This window comes from Bos grunniens, chromosome 13 (assembly GCF_055505025.1).
Source record: "Bos grunniens cultivar Pamir isolate PY7600 chromosome 13, Bosgru_T2T1.0, whole genome shotgun sequence".
NCBI lineage: Eukaryota > Metazoa > Chordata > Mammalia > Artiodactyla > Bovidae > Bos > Bos grunniens.
The window spans coordinates 30,849,002-30,875,712 of NC_141177.1; the positions used below are offsets into that span (position 1 = coordinate 30,849,002).

General features: G+C 41.7%; 1 protein-coding gene and 1 pseudogene across 4 annotated transcripts; one reads left to right on the forward strand and one right to left on the reverse strand.

Moving 5' to 3' along the window:
- The first annotated feature begins 13,450 nt into the window (after positions 1–13,450).
- LOC147360653 (TP53-regulated inhibitor of apoptosis 1 pseudogene) lies at positions 13,451–13,717 on the forward strand (annotated as a pseudogene).
- Positions 13,718–14,808: 1,091 nt separating this feature from the next.
- On the reverse strand, positions 14,809–23,872 carry SNRPB (small nuclear ribonucleoprotein polypeptides B and B1). 4 transcript variants are annotated; one of them, XM_086333108.1, is made up of 8 exons: positions 23,761–23,872; positions 20,920–21,071; positions 20,518–20,641; positions 19,104–19,215; positions 17,110–17,262; positions 16,257–16,395; positions 15,802–15,927; positions 14,809–14,965 (listed from the first exon to the last, which is right to left on the reverse strand). In XM_086333108.1, the coding sequence occupies exons 4-8, from the start codon at positions 19,131–19,133 to the stop codon at positions 14,928–14,930; spliced, it is 486 nt and encodes a 161-aa protein (XP_086189234.1). In that variant the 5' UTR covers positions 19,134–19,215; positions 20,518–20,641; positions 20,920–21,071; positions 23,761–23,872; the 3' UTR covers positions 14,809–14,927. The 4 variants fall into 4 exon arrangements, with proteins under 4 accessions (XP_086189234.1, XP_086189235.1, XP_086189232.1 ...); XM_086333109.1 differs by having other exon boundaries at positions 14,809–15,109; XM_086333106.1 differs by lacking the exon at positions 20,518–20,641.
- Positions 23,873–26,711: the final 2,839 nt, after the last annotated feature.

Below are 26,711 nucleotides of genomic sequence, written 5' to 3' on the forward strand. Positions count from 1 at the left end.
ACTGTAGTATGCCAGGTTTCCCCATCCTCCCTATCTCCCAGAACTTGCTCAAACTCGTGTCCATTGAGTCAGTGATGCCATCCAACCATTTCATCCTCTGTCATTCCCTTCTCCTCCTGCCTTCAATCTTTCCCACCATCAGGGACTTATCTAACAAGTCAGCTCTTTGCATAAGGTGGCCAAAGCATTGAAGCTTCAGCTTCAGCATCAGTCCTTCCAATGAATATTCAGGGTTGATTTCCTTTAGGATTGACAGGTTTGATCTCCATGCTGTCCAAGAGACTCTCAGGAGTCTTCTCCAACATCACAGTTCAAAAACATCAATTCTTTGGCGCTCAGTCTTCTTTATAGTTCAACTCTCACATTCATATGTGACTACTGGAAAAACCATAGCTTTGACTATACAGACCTTTGTTGGCAAAGTAATGTCTTTGCTTTTTAATACATTGTTTAGGTTGATCATAACTTTTCTCCCAAGGAGCAAGTGTCTTTTAATTTCATGGCTGCAGTCTCCATCTACAGTGATTTTAGAGCCCAAGAAAATAAAAGTCTGTCACTGTTTCCATTGTTCCCGCATCTATTTGCCATGAAGTGTTGGGACAAGGTGCCATGATCTTAGTTTTTTGAATGTTGAGTTTTAACCCAGTTTTTTCACCTTTTTCACTTTCATCAAGAGGCTCTTTGTTCCTCTTCACTTTCTGCCATAAGGGTGGTGTCATCTGCGTATCTGAGATTATTAATATAAGAACATACCTGTCAATAATTACATTGTAAGTGGCTATTGTAAACAGTGCTGCAGTGAACATTGGGGTGCATATATCCTTTCGGACCACATTTCTCTGGATATATGCCCAAGAGTGGGATTGCAGGATCATATGATAACTCTATTTTTAGTTTTTTAAGGAACCTCCATACTGTTCTCCACAGTGGCTGTACCAATTTACATTCCCACCGACAGTGTAGGAGGGCTCCCTTCTCTCCACATCTTCTCCAGCATTTATTATCTTTTGATGATATCCATTCTGACTGTGAGGTGATATCTCACTGTAGTTTTGATTTGCATCATTTTCCTGTGCCTGTTGGCCGTCTATATGTCTTCCTTGGAGAAATGTCTGTTTAGGTCTTCTGCCCATTTTTTGTTGGGTTTTTTCTTATTATATTAAACCACATGAGTTGTTTGTAAATTTTGGAGACTAATCCCTTGTCAGTTGCATCATTTGCAAAATTTTCTCCCATTCTGTGCATTATCTTTTCATATTGTTTATGGTTGACTTTGCTGTGCAAAAGCCTTTGAGTTTAAGTAGCTCCTATTTATTTTTGTTTTTATTATCATTACTCAGAGAGATGGATTGAAAAAGATATCACTACAATTTTTGTCAGAGAGAAGCAACCTAAATGTCTACCAACAGAAGAATGGATGAAGATGTGGTACATAAATACAATGTAATATTACTCAGCCACAAAAAGGAATGAATTTGAGTCAATTCTGTTAAGGTGGATGAACCTAGAGCCTGTTATATACAGTGAAGTAAGTCAGAAAGAGAAAAACAAATATTGTATACAATGCATATATATGGAATCTAGAAAAATGGTACCGATGAACCTATTTGTAGGGCAGGAATAGAGACACAGAAATAGAGAACAGACTTGTGGTCACAGCAGGGGAAGGAGAGGGTGGGACAAATTGAGAGAGTAGCACTGAAACACATACATTACCATAGGTGAAACAGATGGTTAGTGGGAAGTTGCTATATAACACAAGGAGCTCAATCTCGTCCTCTGTGACAACCTAGAGGGGTGGGGTGGGGTGGGGGTTGCAGGGAGGTTTAAGAGGAGGGTACATATGTATACTTACGGCGATTCATGCTGTTGTTTGGCAGAAACAAACACGGCATTGTAAAGCAATTATCCTCCAATTAAAAATAAATTTTTTTAAAGTCACTTTCCCTGCAGAAATCCTCTAGAGCACAGTAGAACCAGGACAGAAAGCCCTCTCTTCCTGCAATGTCTTCCTGCAAAGTATCCTCCACTGACAAACCTTAACAACTGGAATCAATTGATACGTGGCCTGTGACCTCTTGACAGTCTCTGAAAAACTCACTCCCACCTTAGTGCCTTTGCAGTTGTTGTGCCCTCCATCTGGAATCCTTTTTCTCGATCCTCAATCTTTTCTGCATGACTTGCTCCCTTACATCCAACAGGTTTCTGCTCAAATTGTTCTTTATTAGTAGGGCCTTTTCTAACCAACTTCATTAAATAGCACCATACTCACAGCACTCTGCAACTCAGACCTCATCCTTTTCTCCAAAGCAATTATTTATTTGGCTATTTATTATTTATTATCCTTCTCCACGTTCAAGGATGTTAGCTCATCAAGTACAAAGAATTCTATTAATATTTTGTTCCTTTCAGATTTTCCCCTATGAGGTTTTTTAGGGGCTTAACAAAGACACAGAAATGCATTTGTATGTGAAACTTCCTGAATTTTCACAAAATGAACCCCCTACATAACCAGCACTCAGATCAAAAAAACAGAACACTACCGAGCACCCTAAAAATTCCCATTGTGCCCCCTTTAAGGGTAAACATTATCCTAGATTGCAGAATCAAAGATTAGTTTTTGTCCTTCATGAGTGGAATTACACAATATGTATTTTGTGATTGGTCTGGCTTCTGTCACTTGACATTTTTATAGAAGATTCATCCGTATTTCTGTGTATCTTTCATACTGTGTATCTTTCATACTCCTTGATGTGCAACATTCCAATGTGTGAATATACTACAAGTTTATTTGTGTACTGTCAATGAATCTTTGGGTACTTCCCAGTTTTGGCTGTTATGAATAGAGTCACTATGCACTTTCCTGCACATGTCTTCTTGTAAGCATATGTCAGAATTTCTGTTGGGTGTTTATCTAGGAGCAGATATATCATATTCAGATTTATCAACCAGCTTCCCCAGCCAATACCACAGGGATAGTCTCTTTCATTCATGTCAAATACATTCCCTGACATGACATATATGAAGCACCCAGCATTGGGCTGGGTTCAATATGAGGATTCTGGAAACAGGCATTTTCTTTCTTAGACTCCATGCAAAGCACTGTACCTGGTTAAAAGTGGGATGAAACAAAGACTCAAAGTAAGTATGGTTCAAAGTAAGCCATATGATATGTAAGAAGATTTGTCAATATTGTCACTATAGATCTCACTCTATAATGAGATCTACAGTGACAGCAGATCAGTAGGAAAAAAAATTCTAAGGTTATATTCAAAATGAAAAAAACAAGGGAAAAAAACTTCTTACAAAGCTACAATTGAAAGACTCAAGAATAACAATAATAATGGCAAATATTTATTGACCATCTCCTCTATGGCAAGCTTATTGTGTATATTACCTCATCTAATCTTCAGTGATTTAAGGCATGCTACTGTCCATGGAGTCAATGTCAGATACGACTTAATGACTAAAGAACAAGAGATAAGGTTCTGTCATACCAAGGCCCACTTCATTTTTGCTGTTTGACTGCTGACAGCTTCAAAGCTCATAAGAAAACTATGGGCACCCTCCCTTGACACCTGTGGGATGTCCAAGCCATACATGCCCTGGCCCTTTTATGGGACCTCACCACAGCATCCCCTACCCCAACAACCACAGTGAAATGGGAGAGTTGCCCCACCCTGCTCTCTCAAAACATTTTCAGACCTGTTCGGGACCCTGCCCTGCCTCCCCAGAAAGCCTCATTATGTCTACAATAAATCGTTTCAAACACTTGTGGTGCACAGATAGATCAGTCTCAGATACCCAAATCAAAGCTGGCGAAGGGCACAATGCCGCCCCCCATGAGACAAGAAGACACACTCCCACTTAATAGATGAGGAAAGTGAGCTTGGAAAAGTTACTCATCATTAATTTATTCAACAGCATGTGTTCAGTGCACAAAGTAGGAAACAACATGGACTGATTTCCAGCCCTTGGTAGAGCCAAGGAAGTAGTTTACTGAAAAACAAAAGTAGGTTACTTTTTTTAAATTTAAATTTATTTATTTTAATTGGAGGCTAATTCCTTTACAGTATTGTATTGGTTTTGCCATACACCAACATGAAATCGCCATGGGTATACACATGTTCCCCATTCTGAACCCCCCTCCCACCTCCCTCCCCGTACCATCCCTCTGGGTTATCCCAGTGCACCAGCCCCAAGCATCCCGTATCCTGCATCAAACCTGGACTGGCGATTCATTTCTTATATGATTATACATAAGTTACTTTTAAATATATGAAAATATAACTAGTGTCCCTTTAGCTAAACACATATTAATTAAAACAAGGAGCTATTTTTAACTTAAACTGAATAAGATGTAACACTGTAACTACAAACTCCCAGCACCTGCACACACCACTGTGAGTGGTGTAGGGTGATACCACTGGAGGGATACCTGGTAGGTCTATCAACACTTTAAATGCAGCCCCACTCTCCCTCGGTAACCCTACTTTCAGGAGTTTATACATACAGACATAGCTATAAAGGGGCAGGGCTTTACACTTCCTTCTTTCCTTAAGTGTATTTTATTTCTGTATAGGTCTTTGTAGAAAATTAGAAAATACAGAGTATTAGGGAGAGAAAAAAAAAAAAAAAAAAAACCCACAATCCCAGCATCCATTAATAAGATTGAGCTCACATATCTGCTGCTTCCTTCCTCCTGACAGAGCATGGCTGCCTCCTGGTGGATTTACTTTTTTAAGTACACTCATTATTTTACAATTTTGAATTTTTAAAATGCACTTAATTTTTTAAAGTAGGTAATGAACTCACACTGTTAAATATTTTAAGTTCTAAGTGGCATAGAGTGGAAACTCTCCTGTCCATTTCTGTTTCCCTTGAACTAGGTTTCTTTTCCCACAGGCAACTGAACTGGTATATATAGATATAGACATATAGATACAGATAGGGGCTCCTCTGGTGGCTCAGATGTTAAAGAATTTGCCTGCAACAGAGGAGACCTAGGTTCGATCCCTGGGTCAAGAAGATCCCCTGGAGAAGGGAATGGCAACCCACTCCAGGATTCTTGCCTCGAGAATTCCATGGACAGAGGAGCCTGGCCAGCTACAGTCCACGGGGTCGCAAAGAGTTAGACACAACTGAGGAACTAATGCATTCATACAGATACAACTACAGATGTGGTATATATATTATACATATATATCATATGCATGTATATATAAAGGAATACTATTCAGACATAGAAAAGAAGGAATTTTTGCCATTTGCAACAAAATGAATGGATTTGGAGGTCACTATGCTAAGTGAGAAACCTATATGCAGGTCAAGAAGCAACAGTTAGAACTGGACATGGAACAACAGACTGGTTCCAAACAGGAAAAGGAGTTCGTCAAGGCTGTATATTGTCACCCTGCTTATTTAACTTATATGCAGAGTACATCATGAGAAACGCTGGGCTGGAAGAAGTACAAGCTGGAATTAAGATTGCCAGGAGAAATACCAATAACCTCAGATATGCAGATGACACCACCCTTATGGCAGAAAGTGAAGAGGAACTAAAAAGCCTCTTGATGAAAGTGAAAGAGGAGAGTGAAAAAGTTGGTTTAAAACTCAACATTCAGAAAACTAAGATCATGGCACTTGGTCCCATCACTTCATGGGAAATAGATGGGGAAACAGTGGAAACAGTGTCAGACTTTATATTTTGGGGCTCCAAAATCACTGCAGACGGTGACTGCAGCCATGAAATTAAAAGATGCTTACTCCTTGGAAGGAAAGTTATGACCAACCTAGATAGCATATTGAAAAGCAGAGACATTACTTTGCCAACAAAGGTCTGTCTAGTCAAGGCTATGGTTTTTCCAGTGGTCATGTATGGATGTGAGAGTTGGACTGTGAAGAAAGCTGAGCACTGAAGAATTGCTGGTTTTGAACTGTGGTGTTGGAGAAGACTCTTGAGAGTCCCTTGGACTGCAAGGAGATCCAACCAGTCCCTCCTAAAGGAGATCAGTCCTGGGTGTTCTTTGGAAGGACTGATGCTAAAGCTGAAACTTCAGTACTTTGGCCACCTCATGCAAAGAGTTAACTCATTGGAAAAGACTCTGATGCTGGGAGGGATTGGGGGCAGGAGGAGAAGGGGACAACAGAGGATGAGATGGCTGGATGGCATCACCGACCCGATGGACGTGACTTTGAGTGAACTCCGGGAGTTGGTGATGGACAGGGAGGCCTGGGGTGCTGCAATTCATGGGGTCGCAAAGAGTCAGACACGACTGAGCAACTGAACTGATGCTAAGTGAAATAAATCAGATAAAGACAAATACTGTATGATATCAGTTGTGTGTGGAATCTAAAAAAATCCAACAAACTAGTGAACATAACAAAAAGAAACAGACTCACTCTGTCACAGAGAGCAAATTTATGGTTACCAACAAATAGAGGAAAGAGGTGAGGGCAATAAGGGGGTGACAATTTAAGAGGTACATAAGACTGTCAGTTTTCATTTCAATCCCAAAGAAGGGCAATACCAAAGAATGTTCAAACTACTGTACAATTGCACACATTTCACATGCTAGCAAAGTAATGTTCAAAATTCTTCAAGCTAGAACAGAGAACTTCCAGATGTACAAGCTGGATTTACAAAAAGGCAGAGGAACCAGAGACCAAATTGCCAACATTCACTGGATCATAGAAAAAGTGAGACAATTCCAGAGAAACATCTACTTCTGGTTCATTGACTACACTAAAGCCTTTGACTGTGTGGATTACAACAAATTATGGGAAATTCTTAAAGAGATGGGAATACCATACCACCTTACCTGTCTTCTGAGAAACCTGTATGGAGGACAAGGAGCAAGTTAGAATCAGACATGGGACAACGGGTTGGTTCAAAATTGGGAAAGGAATACATCAAGGCTCTATTGTCACCCTGCTTATTTAACTTCTATGCAGAGTATATCATGTGAAATGATAGGCTGGATGAATCATAAGCTGGAACCAAGATTCCTGGGAGAAATATCAACAACCTCAGATATGCAGATGGCACCACCCTAATGGCAGAAAGTGAAGAGGAACTAAAGAGCCTCCTGATGAGTGTGAGAGTAAAGTGAAAAAGCTAGCTTTGAAATTCACCATTCAAAAAACAAAGATGATGGCATCCAATTCCATCACTTCATAGCAAATAGATGGGGAAAAAATGGAAACAGTGGCAGATTTTCTTGGGCTCCAAAATCACTTTGGATGGTGACTGCAGTCATAAAATTAAAATATGAATATTTTAAAGAAAGTTATTTGGAAGAAAATCTATGACAAACCTAGACAGTATATTAAAAAGCAGACCTCATTTTGCCAACAAAGGTACATATAGTCAAAGCTATGGTTTCTCCAGTAGTCATGTATGGATGTGAGAGTTGGACCATAAAGAAGGCTGAGTGCCAAAGAACTGATGCTTTCAAACTGTGGTGCTGGAGAAGACTCTTAAGAGTCCCTTGGACAGCAAGGAGATCAAACCAGTCAGTCCTAAAGGAAGTCAACCCTGAATATTCATTGGAAGGACTGATGCTGAAGCCGATATTCCAATATTTTGGCCACCTGTTGTGAAGAGCCAACTCATTGGAAAAGACCCTGATGCTGGGAAGGATTGAGGGCAGGAGGGGAAGGGGGTGAGAGAGGATGAGATGATTGGATGACATCACCAACTCAATGGACATGAGTTTGAGCAAACTCTAGGAGATAGTGAAGGAAGGGAAGCCTGGCGTGCTACAGTTCATGGGATCACAAAGAGTTGGAATGACTTAGTGACTGAACAATTACAACAACAAATATCTCAATTTTAAAAAAAAAGAACATGCAAACTAAAAACAAAAAGGAGCCATATATGCCCTGCTGGGTCTAGTTTTGAGGGAAGAGATAAACAGGCCCCTGCACTAGACAGACAGAGAAGGCAGTGGCACCCCACTCCAGTACTCTTGCCTGGAAAATCCCATGGACGGAGGAGCCTGGTAGGCAGCAGTCCATGGGGTCGCTAAGAGTAGGACACTGAGCGACTTCCCTTTCACTTTTCACTTTCATGCATTGGAGAAGGAAATGGCAACCCACTCCAGTGTTCTTGCCTGGAGAATCCCAGGGACAGGGGAGCCTGGTGGACTGCCGTCTCTGGGGTCGCACAGAGTTGGACACGACTGAAGCGACTTAGCAGCAGCAGCAGCAGCACTAAACAGACGGTGCTTGTTAAGTGGAGTAAATTTGGAGCTTTGTTCTCACCCAGACACTCCAAGGACAAAGCTAATGGCAGAAGCTGAGCTCTGCTAAAGTGGAGATAAGATGACCACTCCTGAGGTCAAGTGAAACTTCCCTGTCTGCACATGCAGAGGAAGGCTCCTTGGGGGTCAGAAAGGGAAGAAGGGCTACCCTGGTGGCTCAGTGGTAAAGAATACACCTGCCAATGCAGGAGACACAAGTCAATCCCAGATCCAGGATGATCCCACATGCCACAGAGCAACTGGGCCTGTGCACTACAACTATTGAGCCTGTGCTCTAGAGTCTAGGAACCACACCTCTGAGCTCACACACCCTAGAGCCTGTGCTCTGCAACAAGAGAAACCACCACAATGAGAAGCCTGTGCACTGCAACTGGAGAGCAGCCCCTGCTCACTCCAACCAGAGAAAAGTCTGGCAGCAATGAAGACCCAGGACAGCCAAAAAGAGAAAGAAAAAAGAAAGAAACACCAGGACAAGTAGAGGGAGGATTAAGGAGGGAGAGACAGTGAAAAAAAAAGTTTAAAAAAGTGGGGGGGTTGGGGGAGGGAGCAACACCTTCCCATAATAAGTGTAGACATGTACCCACAAGCCTCTGTGGTGGAATCTTAGAAAAATGTTGCATAGGCATCTGGGGGAGAGTCCAAGGACTAGTTAGGAGTGAAGAAAGAAACAAGATAATTGGCCAAATGTAAACAAAGACACTGAAGGACTGTCCTATATGAGTGATTTCAATCACCTCTTTGTGTGGATCACAGCAAAATGTGGAAAATTCTTAAAGAGATGGGAATACCAGACCACCTTACCTGTCTCCTGAGAAAGCTGTATGCAGGTCAAGAAGCAACAGTTAGAACCAGACATGGAACAACAGATTGGATCCAAATAGGGAAAGGAGTACGTCAAGGCTGTATTGTCATCCTGCTTATTTAATGTCTATGCAGAGTACATCATGAGAAATGCTGGGCTGGAAGAAACACAAGCTGGAATCAAGATTGTCGGGAGAAATATCAATAACCTCAGATATGCAGATGACACCCCCTTATGGCAGAAAGTGAAAAGGAACTAAACAGCCTGTTGATGAAGATGAAAGAAGAGAGTGAAAAAGCCAGCTTAAAACTCAACATTCAAAAAATGAAGATCATGGCATCTGATCCCATCACTTCATGGCAAATAGATGGGGAAACAATGGAAACAGTGACAGACTTTATTTTCTTGGACTCCAAAATCACTGCAGTGGTGACTGCAGCCATGAAATTAAAAATGCTCCTTGGAAGAAAAGCTATGACAAACCTAGACAGTCTATTAAGGAGCAGAGATATTACTTTGCCAACAAAGGTCTGTATAATCAAAGCTATTGTTTTTCCAGTAGTCATGTATGGATGACTTGAACCATAGACAGTTGAACCATAAAGGCTGAGCGCCAAAGAACTGATGCTTTTGAACTGTGGTGTTGGAGAAGACTCTTGAGAGTCCCTTGGATAGCAAGATCAAACCAGTCAATCCTAAAGGAAATCAACCCTGAATATTCATTGGAAGGACTGATGCTGAAGTTGAAGCTCCAATATTTTGGCCACCTGATGTGAAGAGCTGACTCATTAGAAAAGACCCTGATGCTGGGAAAGGTTGAAGGCAGAAGGGGACAACAAAGGACAAGATGGTTAAATGGCATCACTGACTCAGTGGACATGAGTTTGAGCAAGCTCCAGGAGATGAAGCTGGTGTGCGGCAGTCCATGGGGTTAGAGTTGGACATGACTGATCGACTGAACAACAAATCACCTCTAATCTGTGTCCTGCCTCAGTAGAGGGTGCCCATACTCTTTCTTTCTAGCTGTGTATCTCTGGCTTGCTTCAGTGTTTATTTATTTATTTATTTTTGCAGTATCTTTTTTTTAATGCCATACAGTATATATAACTTTTTAAAAAATTTTTACAATGCTGTGTTGGTTTCTACCATACAACTCAAATCAGCCATAATTATACACACAACCCTTCCCTTCTCCCCGCACCCCCCCCCCATCCCATCCCTCCAGGTCATCACAGAGCACACGAATAGGCTCCCTGCACTACACAGCAACTTCTCACTAGTATCCATCTTACACCTGATAGTATACATATATATGCTGATGCTGCTTTCTCTGTCCCCCTTTCCCTCCCCCACTGCATCCACAAGGCCATTCTCTACACCTGCATCTTCATTCCTTCCTTGCAAATAGCTTCATCAATATCATTTTTCTAGATTCTGTATGTGTTAATACATTATTTTTCTTACTTCACTCTGTATAACATGCTCTAGATTCGTTCACCTGTCTTAAATAAACAAACTGTTTCTCTGTTGTGCTCTCCCACATCTCATGCTGTCTCAAATAATAAACTTCACACCTGTTTTCAGTTTCTGCCTCTTTGAAAAATCCTTTCAAAAGGGTAAGAGGGAAACTTTACTTCTAACCTCTAGCCCCTGGTGGTCTAGTAGCTAGGATTCCTGGTTTTCATCCAGGCTGCGTGGGTGTGTGCTGTCACTCAGTCATGTCCGATTCTTTGCAACCCCATGGACTGTAGCCCACCAGACTCCTCTGTCCATGGGATTCTCCAAGCAAGAATACTGGAGTGGGCTGCCATGCCTCCTCCAGGGGATCGAACCCGCATCTCTTTATGTCTCCCACACTGGCAGATGGGTTCTTCACAACTAGTGCCGCCTGGGAAGCCCCTTCTCCAAGCTACCCATGTTCAATTCCTGGGCAGGGAAGTAAGATCCCTCTTCAGGGCTGCTCCCTGTTGTCTCTCTGAGATCAGTTTCTTTTACTTAGCAGAATATTCTCAAGGTTCATCCAAATAGTAGCAGTATCAATATTTCATTCCTTTTATGGCTAATATTCCATTGAATGTACAGCCCACAATTTACCTATTAATTAATCCACTGATGGGACAGTTGGGCTGTTCCCACCTTTTGCCTGTTATGAATTCTACTACAAACATTCCTATACAAGTTTCTGTGTAGACATATATTTTCATTTCTCTTGGATACATACTTAAGAGTAGAATCATATGGTAATTCTGTTTATCTTTTTGAGGAACAGTCAAATCATTTTACATAGTCACTGCAACATTTTACATTCTTACCAGTAATGCAGTATTTCTCCAGATCCTTGCCAGCTTTTTTCCCCCATTAAAGTCATCCTAGTGGGTTGAAGTGATATCTCATTGTGGGTTTGATTTGAATTTCTTTCATGACCAATGATGAAGTTTTTCATGTGTTGCCCATTTGTATATCTTCTTTGAAGAAATGTGTATTCCTTTGTTGACTTGTTAATTGGGCTGTTTATCTATAGTTTTGAAAGTTCTTTATATAAAATTAGTAGTCTGGATTTTAAACACAAATCAGATATATGCTTTGCAAATATTTTCTTCCATTCTGTAAGCTACATTTTCACATTTTTGATAATGTCCTTTGATGCAATTTCTAAATTTGATGAAATCCATTTTTTTTTTTCCTTGAGCTTTTAGTGTCAAATATAAGACTGAGCGACTGATCTGATCTGATCTGATCTGGTAAGAATGCAACCCCAGGTCACCAAGACTTGTTTTCTTCTGGCAATTTAGTTTTAGTTCTTATAAACTGTTAATCCATTTTGTTAATGAGTGATATATGAAGTGAGGCAGGTGACCAACTTCATTCTTTTCTATGTGGTTTTGCGATTGTCTTAGCACCACTTGTCCAACAGACTACCCTTTTCCCAGTGAAAGGTGTTGACACTTTCATGGTCAAATATGCAACGGCTTATTTCTGGGTTCTCAATTCTATTCCACTGGTCTGTATCTATCCTTATGCCAGTACCAGAGTTTTGATTACTCAAGCTTTGTAGTTAAGTTTTGAAATTAAAAGTGAGATATCAAGATTGTTCTTGCTATTCAGTGTCCCTTGCAGCTTCATAGAATTTGAGGATGAGCTTCATTTCTGCAAAAAGATCTCTTGGAATTTTGTTAGATTGCATATAATCTATATTTCTTTGGGAAATACAGCCATTTTAATACTGTCTTTCAATTCATGAATATGGTAGGTATTTCCATTTTTTCTTTCAGGATGTTCTTGTCAGCATACAAATCTTCCACAACCTTGGTTAAATTGATTCCTAAGTATATTATTCTCTTGGATGCTGTTGTAAATGGACCTTTTTTCAGACTATAGATAGTATATAGAAATACAATTGCACTCTCCTAACTTGCAATTTTGCTGAATTCAATTATCACATCTAGGAGCTTTCTTATGTATTCTTCGTGATTTTCCACATACAGAATTTCCACATAAAGGAAGAATACAATCTTCCTTTCCAATTTGGCTTTTTCCTTCTTAATTACTCTGGGTAGACCTTCCAGTATAATTTTAAAAAGCAGTGGTTGAAGTGGGGACACTTATTTCTGATCTTAAGGGTAAAGTTTTCAACCTTTCATTATGTTAGCTGTGGGCTTTTCATTAAAACACACACACACACACACACACACACACACACCTGTATCATGTTTATAAATTTCCCTTCTATTCCTAATGTGTTAGAATTTTATCCAATGTCTTCTTACTGAGATGACCATACAGCTTTTTCCTTGTCCTATTAACTTGTTACATTTGACTGTTTTTATACTGAACCACTTTTATTTCCCTGGACAAACACCTTCATTCTCCAACGGTAGTCTCTCCTTTTCCACCAAGTTCTTTTACATTTAGGATGGTCCTCCATCCCATGCAGTAATTTTAGAGTATTCACTTTATTTCTGTAGCCTTTTTAAGCTTGATGTACTAATAGAGTACTGTTTAGTGACCTATCGAACAGACTTTGGGTGGAAGAAATTGATACCCCACAACTCAAAAATCAGATTATATACATGCATATGACCCCAGGAGAAAGTTATACCAAAACTGTTCCTCTTCCAATAGGATTCACTTCATTTTTATTACTTGCTTCACACTTTTTGTATTTTGGCTGCGATGGGTCTTCTTGGCAGTGCACAGGCTTCTCTTGTGGCATGCAGGCTCTAGAGTGTGCAGGCTCAGTAGTTGAGGCACACGGGCTTAGTTGCTCCAAGGCCTATGGGATTTTAGTTCTCCAACCAGGAATTGTCCCCTGCTTTGGAAGGTGGATTCTTAGCCACTGGATCAGAGATGTCTCAGTATTTGCTTCATAGTTTATTATAGAAAAATGATAAAGCACTGCTCAACCACCACAGACACTGACATCGTGAACAATGTAGGGGAGGCTTGCACCACCTCGAAAGCTGAATACAACCAGTGGTTCAATCACTGGTTTGCCAGTAATTTCCTCAAGGGGAATGGCTCCAGGGATCCATGCACTGGCCTCTTCAAGTGCTACCAGCAGTGTGTTTAGAAAGCAATGAAGGAGAAGATTCCTATTGAAAGACTGGAGTTCTTGGGCCATGGCAAAGAAAAACCTGAAAGTGCTTCTTGATCTTGACAGTAACTTTGAAAATGGACTCCTCAGATCAGGAAATTGAGGACTCTCAATCATATCAAAGACATGAAGATAGCCATCAATTTGACAAATTTAGGAAGGAGAAGTTTCCTTTCCTTCTTGCCTTTTCCTTACTTGTAAAAGATGATGAACCATCACTCTTTGCTTCTAGCTAGTTCTGGCAACTCAGCAGGAACTTCATGTGCTAAATAATGGAATTATTTGGGATTATGGTTGCAATACTTGGTCTAGGATCAGTTTTACATATATCGTGTATGTAAATGCCATTAGGTTTGTCAGGATGACCAAGGACTCCTGACCTTTTGAGTTATACTTCAAAGGACATTCCGTTACATGCACCAAACTAGGGTGATCGTCCGTAGAAGCAACTGGTTAGGATCTCTCTTTTCTCTCAGGGAGTGAATTTTCTGGAAAGGATTCCCAGCGTAACAGTTCCAAGCAATGCTTGAGTAGTTTTGTTTTTAAATAGTAAATTAATTGTTAACATTGCTGGTGGACTGCGTTAGCCAAGAGGAAGACAGCTTTTAACAGTTCCCTTGTTAACAAGAGGTGTCAGATCTCACATTAAGATGTGAAAACTTCCAGAACGGTGTGGGGAACACCATTTCAGAGCTCATGGAGTAGTTTAGGAATTAAGATCTTTAGAGAGGCTATGGAGAAAGATCCTAAATTGTAAAGACTTGTTGCCAACTTTCAACTTTAAGATGGAATTGTAAATTTAGTTTCTAAAGAAAATAAAGTGCTGCTTAAGAAGTTATCTTGATTAGTGCCTTCCAAAGAGGATATACCAATTCACAACCCTCACCAATACAGTATTAAAGTTAACAAGATGATTTTTGCCAGTATAACAGGTGAAAATGTCTGCTTACAGTTCAATTTTGTAATTCTCTTGAATGAGACTGTGCATCCCTGCAAATAAATACAGTATTTTACAAGGGAAACAGCTAAGGATTAGGGCTAAGGAAACAGGATTGGGGCTAGTTTTTCCAAGGCAACCCTTCTTGATTCTTATCAAGCACCCAATACATCAACAGTTTTTCTGAAAATAAACAAACATACTAGGTGCATTTGTAATATTCTCTTAAAGAGTTTATTATAAACTAGTGTCACAGGCCACAAGGAAGTAAAAGGACTATGTACAGCCTTACGGGAAACAGGCAGGGAGCTGAGGAGGGCCAAGATGAGCCTAGGGCCTTGGTGGGCGCATTCCCGGGGGAGGGGGCCCTGTAAGGGAAACCAGACAATCCGGTGAGACTCCGCGAACAACGGCTTAACAAACAAACAGGTGTGGTAACGTGGCCCTGGAGAATCGGGCCCAAGCCTCTGTGGAGCTACTTCCATAACTCTGTGGCCAAGGTCAAAGAAGGCCTGAAGTAAGAGTAAGAAGTTTAGTCAGTGCCTGATCTGCAACTCAAATCCCCACCCTACCCCAGCCTCCCACACCCGGCAGTTACCAAATGCTCAGAGGGGTACTTCTCTGGGGCCATGGGCTCCTAAGCTTACAAAGCTCAGTAATGGAAAACTATAAATACAGTGATCAGCCAGTTTGGCCACGGGTTAACTTATAGGCCACTATGGCTTCATGAAAAGAACACTGGCCTGGACACTGAGCTCTCTATGGGCCTGTTTCTCGCCTACAAAACAAAAGAACTGATCTGCATCAGCATTTCTCAAACTGGAGTTAAACAGATAATCCATAATAAATAGTACAGCAAAGCCCAGAGTCCCTCCTTAATTAATAGCCACTCCCAAACCAAAGGGCCTAAGACCTTTCTTGGTCATGCAACAAAATGCACTATTTTACAGTGACCAGAGAATACTGCCTTAGATACTGGAAGTACTGTGTACAGGGAGGTTCTCACTATTCTAAGAGGGAGGTAAGGTCCATTTAAGAAATGCTTGCTCCCTCTTTCCTTTCTGAACAAAGCTGTCCTCTAAGTGTTCACTTCCCTAAACTTAAGGCATAAAAGCCAAGAAGGTATGATCAAAATCCAACCTTCTCTCTAATTCCTAACCCAACCTAGCTCTAGGGAATCAACGCCACTGCTACAGGCACTTACCTCGCATCCCTGGGGGAGGAGGCCGCATCCCCGGTGGCGGCATGCCCATAGGAGTTCCTCGTCCAGGTGGGATCCCCATTGGGGGACCCATGGGAGGCCTCATACCAGGAGGTGGGCCCATCATGCCTGCAAGAGAAAAATCCCAAGAATACAGCTCAAGTGTCCATCATAGCAGGAAAAGTACAAAAGGTAGCAGGAAACGTACAAAACTGTTCACCACATTCTAAGACAGAGGGACCATTCCACCCTTCCAGTCCTTCCTAGCACTAGGACTTGAGACAGAGATAGAGCTCTAGTCTGGCTAGTTCCAAAGTCAGTCAACCAAGCTGGATCTCAGAGTAATCCTGCTTAATTACACAAACTCGTCATTAGTTTCAGTCAAGGGTATGTCTCATCATAAATCCAGCTAAGGCATCTTCTATCAACTAACAATGGACTCCTCCTGGGCTCCTCACCTGGAGGGGGTGCCCCTCGGCCCATGGGTGGTGGAGGACCTGCACGGCCAGGTGGGTACTGGGTTGGGGCCCCTGCAATACTGGCTGTGGCTGCAGCTGCAGCTGCTGCAACAGTACCTCTTCCTTGTGGGGTCATCACCTAGGAAGACACAGGAAAGAAGTTAGGCAGAACAGTACAGTGCAATGCAGTACCCCTCTCTCCTCTCCAACTTGGTAAAGAAACAGCAGACACCAAATCCACTGAGCTACAACTCAAAGCATCAGACTTCCTATCAAAACCTATTATGCCAGAGGAGATCAAGCGTGATCTTAAGTTCAATTCCTGTTTTCCAGGCCTAAGTTAAGGATGCCCAATCCAAATTAGATAAGGCATTTGCATGCTCAAACAGGCCTGACAATAGGTTGTAAAAGCTATAGTACAGCTGATCCTTGAACATGGTTTTAATCTGCCAGGGTTCACTTATAGGCATTCTTCTCCCTAAATACATACTACAGTACTGTGCACATTCTTGGCTTGAATCCATGGACATAATGAGCCAACTGTAAAGTTATATACAAATTTTCACCTGCAGAGTTGGCATTCCTAACACCCATATTGTGCAAGGGTCAAGATTTCAAATGTTGTCACGGAAATACTTTAATACAGTTGGTCAAAAACTTTTCATGCATCTCTTACAGCATCAAAATAATGTATAATAGCAAGCTTTCCTTTTTGCTTGACTCTCCAACCGTGTATGAAGCACAGTGAAATACTGATAGCTTGACAATCACAGCCTAGTTGGTCATTCTGGACTCAGATCTTCACTCTATCCTTTAATTACAGAAGGTGGTGCCCCTTCCTCCAACTCCTCACCTGTTGGGATGGACCACCAACCCCACGGACTGGCCCAGCAAGTCCTGCAGGAGCCTGAGGCATAGGAACCCCAGCTGGGATTCCTCTACCAGCAGCTCTGCCAATCCCTGGGCCCCCAGCAGCTCCAGCAAGTGGCACTCGGGCAATGCCAGTCTGAAAAATAAATATATGTTAATACACTTGTGGCCTAGAGAATAAGAAGTACACTTTGGAATATCACTGCCAAGAGAACCCCTCAGATTTACAGGGCATCAAAACACCTTCTTATAAACACTATCCATTCCTGTTAACACCACTCCTCCTCCATCCAAGATTATATGCCTAGCAGGCTAAAAGAACTTAAGAGTTTTAAGTCAAGAGAAGCACACACAACTCAACCAATATGCATTCCTATGAAAATTAAATAAACAAACAGCTAAGCCTCCACCCAAAAGGGTGTCTATGTTAGATCAGAGTTTTGACCTGACAAAGAGATATGAGGTCCAGTCCCAGCTCTGATTCTCACTTGGTGGGTGATAGTGGGGATAGTGGGCAAGTAATCCCACCATTCTAGTACTGCTTCCTTATCTGCCAATGAAGAGGTTTTAACAAAACTGGTTGTGGTCCTGAAGGTTTACAATTGGCTACATTAGAGTAGCAAATTCTACTGGAAATAGATACCAAAGCTATGAATAGGTCCATAGGCCTTGAATCAGAAACACGGTTAACATCCTTTGTATATAAGAGTCTAAACAGAAGGAAAGAACTAGGATAAACTACTCTGCACTCACTTGAAAGTATCTTTAACATATCTTTAAATACAGCAACTTTGGAAAAATGTTTACAATGTTAAGTTAAAAAGCAGACTGATACATACTTATTACAAGTAAAAAAAAAAACCCAACATATATATATGGACAAAAATTAAAACAAGGTAACAAGATTATTCCTTTAACAAACAGTATCTTAAAAACAAAAAAGGGAAAACAAATTTGGTTAGATTCTCTAAAGCCTCTTCTATTTCTAAAGGGAGGCTGATGTTAATGAACCAATACTGCTGCTGCTGCTGCTAAGTCGCTTCAGTCGTGTCCAACTCTGTGCGACCCCAGAGACGGCAGCCCACCAGGCTCCCCCGTCCCTGGGATTCTCCAGGCAAGAACACTGGAGTGGGTTGCCAGTGCCTTCTCCAATGCATGAAAGTGAAAAGTGAAAGTGAAGTCGCTCAGTCATGTCCGACTCTTAGCGACCCCATGGACTGCAGCCCACCAGGCTCCTCCGTCCATGGGATTTTCCAGGCAAGAGTACTGGAATGGGGTGCCATTGCCTTACTGCTTGGAATCAAATGACAGTTTCACTACTTTCCAGCTGTGCCACCTTGTGCAAGTTACTAAACTTCAATTTGCATTATCTATAAAGTGGGAATAATCTATCTCAAAAGACTGTTACATGGATTAAATACTGAAGGGCTTGGCAAATAGCAGATGCTTAATTAAATATTAACTATTATTCCACAACTTTACAAAAAATATACATGTATTCTATTGTTTGGAGTTACAATTTTTTATGGTCCAACTTCCATGCATTGGGGAAGGAAATGGCAAGCCACTCCAGTGTTCTTGCCTGGAAAATCCCAGGGACGGGGGAGCCTGGTGGGCTGCCGTCTATGGGGTCGCACAGAGTCAGACACGACTAAAGTGACTTAGCAACAGCAGCAGACTGTCATCACATTAAGAACTGACCCAGGAGGCCTTAAGTGCCTCTTCTATTGACTATGTACATCTACTAAGAAAAGAGGGATTTAAAGTTACAAACCCTCAAATCCTAGCTCCTTACTTCTGACTTGCAAAGTAACCTCTTTAAGATTCTGGTTTATTATCTGTATAACGGAAACAGAAACCAGAAGATACCTGTGAGTACTGCAATGAAACAGAGAACCCCACACAGGGCCCAGCTCAGGGTGGCACCTCCCTTGCACAAGGTTCCTGGCCTTGCACTGGCTCTCAGTTCTGACTTACATCTTTTGGAGGTGGTCCCTCTACTGTCATTGAGACCAGGTTCTCCCCTCGAAGTAGCACAAGACCAAGGACTCGCTTCTCTTCTCTCTCTGCTTGTTTTGAGTTCTTTGGTCTAAAGACAGGTTTAGGAGAAGAAACAAAACAAAACAAAAAAAGCATTAGAAAAAGGGTAAAGTTCATATTCACCTACCTAGGGGCCCTCAAAGACTTTTTTTACACTAAATCTACTGACAGGCTAAACTTGTAACCTCCCCCCATCAGATGGTTGTGTCCCATGCCAAGAGAATGCACAGACCAAGAGACAGGACAAGATTCAAGAAAGCCCAGCCCTGGCTCACTCACAAAGCCACCATGAGAGCCTTTCCTCAGTCAACTCTTTGTTGCCATTACCCTTTTTCTTCCTTCAGCTTAAGGCTTTAACAATGTCAGGAAGGCAGTCAAAACAATTCCTCAAGTCAACTGAATCCCATTCACTCTACTTGCATGCAGTATCCTTCTAGTATTAATTCAACCCCACAGAACTATAACGCTGTCTCTCACCTCCCATTAGAAATAGAAGCCATAAAGGAAAAGGTTGAGATTAGCTACATAGAAATTATACTTCTATCCTCAAAGAACAAAAACGAATCTCCAAATACCCACAAGCAGAAAAGGATGAGCAAAATATAAACGAGATAAGACTGGGAAAAAGTAATTGCAACAAGATAGGGAAAGGAAAGTCAAAGCCAATATCCTAAAATTAAAGGAAATACAAAATACCTTGATTTTTAAAAATTACTTAAAGGTTTCATTTTAATGATTTTTATATAAATTTTCTGTGGGTGGTCATTTTTTCCTCTTTTTAAAAACTTATCTATAGTTCTTATTTTTTAAAAAAAAGCATGTACTGCCCTTTCACAATTTAAAAAAAAATCCTTTATGGGTATCTTAAGTTTTTTCTCATATACTTCTATGTACTTTTAAAAAATATTTCTAATGGGCACATTTTCATTACCAGAATAAAGTTAGTCTCATTCAAAAATGTTGGCCACTCTCTAATGTGCACCTGGCACTCAGCCATCACTACCATTTTCTGTCCTATCCTTCTTGACCTCATGCCACAAAGAAAACAAAAGTCCCAAAAAGAATCGAAGGGAATTAACAGCCACTGGCAACACACTATGGACACTCCAGTGGCAAAAGAGAGCTGGATGGTCAAGGAAATTACATAACTTCTTTGGGCCTCAAGATGCCTTGACTGTAAAACAGAATGAAGCACTAGACCACATCTTTTACTAGGCTAGACGCTTAAGATCTGTGAGTCCTAAGACAAGGGAATCATCTAACAAATTATGGGATTGTATTCTCCAATTGTTTCTATAAATGACAACAAAAATCACTGGCCCCAAACCCACAAGGGGAGTTGAGCACTTACCCTGAAGAGGGTCAGAGGCTTCTTAAAGCAGTTTCAGACCAGGCTGCACTGTGAGAGCCCTTTAGGCTACAGCTTTACAAATAGGCAATGAGGCCAGAAAATCAAGCTCTCCCCCCTTACACACCTGTGGGGAGAACATGAGAGCCCTTTACCCCAGTACCCAGGGGCACACAAAATCAGAGAAATAAAAAGCCTGGCAGCCCTCCTTACAACTTGTACTCTGCTAGAAATAAAGAGCAAGACTAAGGAAAGAGATTTAAGAAACTCTCCATTTTAATCTGCCCTGTAAAACAGGAGAGCAAACTGAGAGGAACCAGCCAGCTAGTCACCACCTATCACTTGCCCCACCCACCCAATCCACTCCCCATCCACTCAACCCCTCCCCAGCAGCCCACTCCTTACTTGATCTTCCTGAACTCATCACAGTCACAGAGGATCAAATTCATATGCTTGTCAAAAGCTTTAAAGGTGCCAATGAAGATACGGCCATCTTGCAGGATACACCTCATCCTGTAGTCAATGTGCTGCAGCATCTTGCTGCTCTTGCCCACAGTCTGCAAGGAGAAATCAGCAGGAATGAGACTCAGCTCCTTTGGACCCACAAAACTGTTGTCTTTCCTTAAAACTTCTGCTGCAGCCTTCTTTTCTGTTTGTCTTTCTAAGTATTCTATCTTTCAACCACAGCCATTTCCTAGGAATTCTCTCACCTGTTTTCAAACCTGACCTGTTAGTCCCCCTTCCCGTAAAATCATCTTTTTTATATAACAATTGCCTTTGTCTATATTGTATATCTTTGTCTATGCTGTAGTCATGTATGGATGTGAGAGTTGGACTATAAAGAAAGCTGAGTGCCAAAGAATTGATGCTTTTGTACTGTGGTGTAGGAAAAGACTCGAGAGTCCCTTGGACAGCAAGGAGATCCAAGCAGTCCATCCTAAAGGAAATCAGTCCTGAATATTCATTGGAAGGACTGATGCTGAAGCTGAAACTCCAATACTTTGGCCACCTGATGTGAAGACCTGACTCATCTGAAAAGACCCTGATGCTGGGAAAGATTAAAGGTGGGAGAAGGGGACGACAGAGGATGAGATAGTTGCATGGCATCACCAACTCAATGGACATGAGTTTGAGTAAACTCCGGGAGTTGGTGATGGACAGGGAAGCCTGGTGTGCTGCAGTCCATGGGGTCAAAGAGTTGGACACGACCGAGGGACTGAACTGGACTGAATGTTGTATATGTTTCAGAAGTGAGAGGGTAAGATGGCTCCAAACTACTGACACCCATGCATATTAGAGATTAGTGGCCATCTGCCACTGTGCAGATTACAGGTGACTCCGGCGCTGTGGAACACCAACATCCCATTAAAAAGACTGAGTTAAAAAAAAAAAAAGACTGAGTAAAAGAGTTGGAATGAGACCGGCACTAAGAACCCAATCAATGAAGAGCCTGTTATCAGAAAGGAGATGATCAGCTTAGAAGAGAATGGAACCCCCAAATCAGTGATTTGTTAGTGTGTCTCCAAGACTACATTTAGAAACGTTAAAACTTCCTAGTAGTCAGAGTGCTAATGAGTTTGAACACATAATGAGAATATATAAGCTGCCATACTCCTTAACCCAACAACCTTTTCTGCTTCACAGCCTGGCTTCAAATGTAGTTGTGCTAAAACAGAGTATATAGACCTCAGAAGAGGACTGTCAAGTGCCCTTGGCAGTTACATTTCTATGAATAAACAACCTGGCATTTGTTATATCAGCCTCCCATCAGTCTGACCAGTCCTAACTCATCCAAGAGCCTTTGAGGTACCAGGCACTGTGCTTGCTACTCATCTCTGTGAGGTTGGACAAACACAGGTTTTCTGAACCTACAAATGCATGGATCAGAATCTTGACTCCTGTCACCCTGGAGACTCAAGTTATGTGGTGCAGTTTCTTTTACATGACCATTTTAACCAAACTGTAATCACAGCTTCTAACCACTCGGGTCTGAACCGTTACAGTAACATTTACTGCTCCATTTGTCTTCTACAGCTAATTCGCACTGGGCGCTCACTGGCAGGCACTGCCACAAGCACTACTTATCTCATTTAATCCTTAAAATCAGACTTTACAGATAAGGTCAAGAGGCTGTAAGAGGTTAAGCTGTGCTGAAAGCTAGTCAGCCTGAATCCAGTGCCTATTCTTCTAACCAGCTCTCTAAACAACATCCTACTTCCGGTTCACCCAATATATAACAGCTACGTAACAGGTATCTTTCTGAACACAAGTAAGTACGTGTCCTTTTGCTTGTTAAAAATACTTGAATGGCATCCCTTATCACCAACAAAATTAAATAGCATGTAAAGCCTTTAATAATCAGATTCCCGCCAATTCCTCCCACCCCCATTCTTCCCTTTCCCTCTAAGAACTTTCAACAATGCTACCCTTCACGCTTGGCCTTGCAGTCCTTCGAATCTATACCATTCTCTCCCATTTTCGCTGGGGGAAAGCCTGCGTCTTCTAGGACTCTGACAGGGATCACCAAGTCTAGAAAACATTCTTATCCCGCTCCCCGCCGTTACTTTTACTTAACGCTGAATTACCACTCCGAATTATGTTACCCGTGTCTCCAAATAAGAGTGAACGAGGTGAAGAAAGGAAACACTTCATTGTGTAGCCCCAGGGCCTGGAAAGTCTGGCATACTCAAGCATAAATGTATGCTGAACAAAAGAGTTGAACTTTTCCTCCCCTCACTCATCCTCCGTTCCCTCCTTCCCATCTACCAGAATCAAGACTGTTTCCGGCCACAAGTCGTTCCACGTCTTTCCGCAACTCCTCGGACCCTCACCCTTCCCAAGTCTGAGCCTCCCACCGGGTCTTAATCAGTCCTTTTACGGCGCTAGTGCCCGCTCAGAAGCCCCCCCCCCCCACACACACACATATATGCCGCAAAGTTTACTCAGCGCCTATGGGATCCCAAGCACTAAGGCCACAGAGGCTTGGAGAGCCCCAGCGCTACCCTCGCGCGCACCAAGCGACTCTAGCCTCGGTCCCTTATTTCCAGCCTTCTGGCCACCCCCGCTCCCCCACCGCCCAGTCCACCGAGGGACGACGGTGTGAGTCTTTCCTACCCAGACGGAGGCGCCGAGGCCCGGGCCTTCACCCCCTGAGGGGCCAACCCATGACCTCCTTCCCGGTTAATCACGATCCCCACCCCACAAGAGACTCAGGAGCTCCCGTGCTGCTGGTCTGCGCCTCCTCACCATGGTGGCGGTTCTGATGGCTCGGATTCCCGCCGGATTCGCCTCCTCGGAGGCCTAGAAGCCCGCGAGTAACTCGCTTCCCGCCGCCGCTACCGGAAATACAACCGCGGGCAAAATGGGGTCGGGTAGAAAGCTGCTTCCGGTCCCGGAGTTGGGCCTTGAGTTCCGGCCGAGGCGCTGAGTTATGAGCTTAGAGCAGGGCGGAGCTTTGGGCGGTGCTATCTTCAGATCCTCTTTGTTGGACAGTTTCCTAGCTTCAGGCGGTACTAGAGCTGCTCCTCTTCACCCTCACTACCCATTCTCCCGCGTCCCAGCCCGTTAACTTTCGGTCCTCATCTCCCGGCACTTTATCCCGGCTCTCTTGTCTACAGGACCTTCTTGGTAGTTCAGCTGGTAAAGAATCTGCCTGTAATGCAGGAGACCCCTGTTTGATTCCTGGGTCGGGAAGATCCCCTGGAGAAGGGATGGGCTACTCAGTCCGATATTCTGGCCTGGAGAATTCCATGGACTGCATCTGTCCATGGAGTCGCAGAGTCAGACACCACTGAAAGACTTTCACTTTCATCTCTTGTCTACAGCCACAGTCCCTGCTTTTCCGTGAACTTACTCGACCTGCTTCTGCTCAGCACCTTTGCATGTTCTGTTGCCTCTGCTTAGAATGCTAACTCACCTTCATGAATTAAGCTCAAGTAACGTTTTCCCACTGAGGGCTTTCCTGGCCGTCCTTTTCTAAAACTGAAACCTTCCCACCCAATCCCTGTTTTATTAACACCTTTCTCCTTAACACTGATTGCTAACATACTATATGTGTGTTATTTTATTATCCCTCCGCATTAGAATGTGAGTTCAAAGGATATGAATTTTTCTTTGTGCATTGTTTATTGCTGTAATGCCTAGAAGAACGTCACTGCTTAGCACAAAACAAGGGCTTAATAAATATTTGAATGAATGAATTTATCAGTCAATCCCATGATCCATCCAGTCCCATGACTTTTTTCAATAATAACCTTTACTAAAATGTCCTAACACACACATACAAAATGTATTTCCAATGCATTACAGAAAATATGACCATTCAGGTAAAGACATAAAAAAGAAAATTAATATTTTAATTTTTTTACATTTTGAATTTCCATAAATTTTTTTTGTATTTTTGAGATTTGGACAAAATCTGTACTTTAGTTAATAATACTGTATCACATGATAATTTTCTTGTTTTTTGGCAACATAATATTTCTTTATATATTCAGAACTGAATTAGAAGTGTCAAGCCTAATTCAAATTTTTTTAATCACTAAGATAATAAACTTTTTAGACTTTTTTTCTGGATGCCAAAATACATGGAAGTATTTCAGAATTTTAAGTGAATATAAATTAGAAGTCTAGCATTCTATTCAGACTAAGTTAAACAAGTGGAATCAAAATGTCAAATTTTTTATTTAGGCAAAAATTCGCAAGTTTTCTAAATATGTATATATTATATTATACATACTATTAATATATATATATTTATGTATACAAAAGCTTTTCTACTATGCTTGGTAAAGTCTTGAGAAAGAATGTCAAAAAAAAAATAGAGAGAGAGAAATTGGAAAACATAAACTAAAAGAAATGGGAGCACCAAATATGAGATAGAAAAAGTGAAACAAACTAGATAAAAGAAAAAATAATCATATAGTCCACTTGTTTTTAAACATGGCTACTCATTAGACTCTTGAGAGTACCTTGGACTGCAAGGAGATCCAACCAGTTCATTCTGAAGGAGATCAGCCCTGGGATTTCTTTGGAAGGAATGATGCTAAAACTGAAACTCCAGTACTTTGGCCACCTCATGCGAAGAGTTGGTTCATTGAAAAAGACTCTGATGCTGGAAGGGATTGGGGGCAAGAGGAGAAGGGGATGACAGAGGATGAGATGGCTGGATGGCATCACTGACTCGATGGACGTGAGTCTGAGTGAACTCCGGGAGTTGGTGATGGACAGGGAGGCCTGGCATGCTGCGATTCATGGGGTCGCAAAGAGTCGGACACGACTGATCGACTGATCTGATCTGATCTGACTCATAAGAAACACATCTGGAGCTGCAAAGGAAAAAGAGCAATACCCGGGCATTTGTATTTTTCAAAAAATTCCAAGATAATTGTGACATGCATCTGGATTTTACAAAGTGACTACAGGTTTTTCTATTAAATGGTACTTTTACTGATACAGAATTCTACTATTTTCTGTTGACTAATTATGATGCAATTATTGTATTAAGCAAAAATCACAATAGTAGAAGACGTTTATCAGTTTTCACAATCAGTAGCCAGACAAAAAATAAAAGATTATTGCAATTACAAGCCATAATGGAAACATGATTAACCTAATACCAAATAATTACACCCAGTTTGGAGGGTTAGGTAGAGTGATGTGGGATTGTATATTTGTGTCATACATGTATTTCTGAGTAAGCCTGTACATATAAAATTTACATATCACTTATGAAGCTTGTAAATTTCATTTATAAGTGGGTGAGTGATTTTGAGCTTGATTTCACATACATTGACTAATTTAGATCAGCTATACTCTAACTCTTAGCAAGGAGAGATAAGAAAGCCTCCCTCGGCAATCAATGCAAAGAAATAGAGGAAAACAACAGGATGGGAAAGAGTAGAGATCTCTTCAAGAAATTAAAGATACCAAGGGAACATTTCATGCAAAGATGGGTTCGATACAGGACAGAAATGGTATGGACCTAACAGAAGCAGAAGATATTAAGAAGAGGTGGCAAGAATACACAGAGGAACTGTACAAAAAAGATCTTCATGACCCAGATAATCACGATGTTGTGATCACTCACCTAGAGCCAGACATCCTGGAATGTGAAGTCAAGTGGGCCTTAGAAAGCATCACTACGAACAAAGCTAGTGGAGGTGATGGAATTCCAGTTGAGCTATTTCAAATCCTGG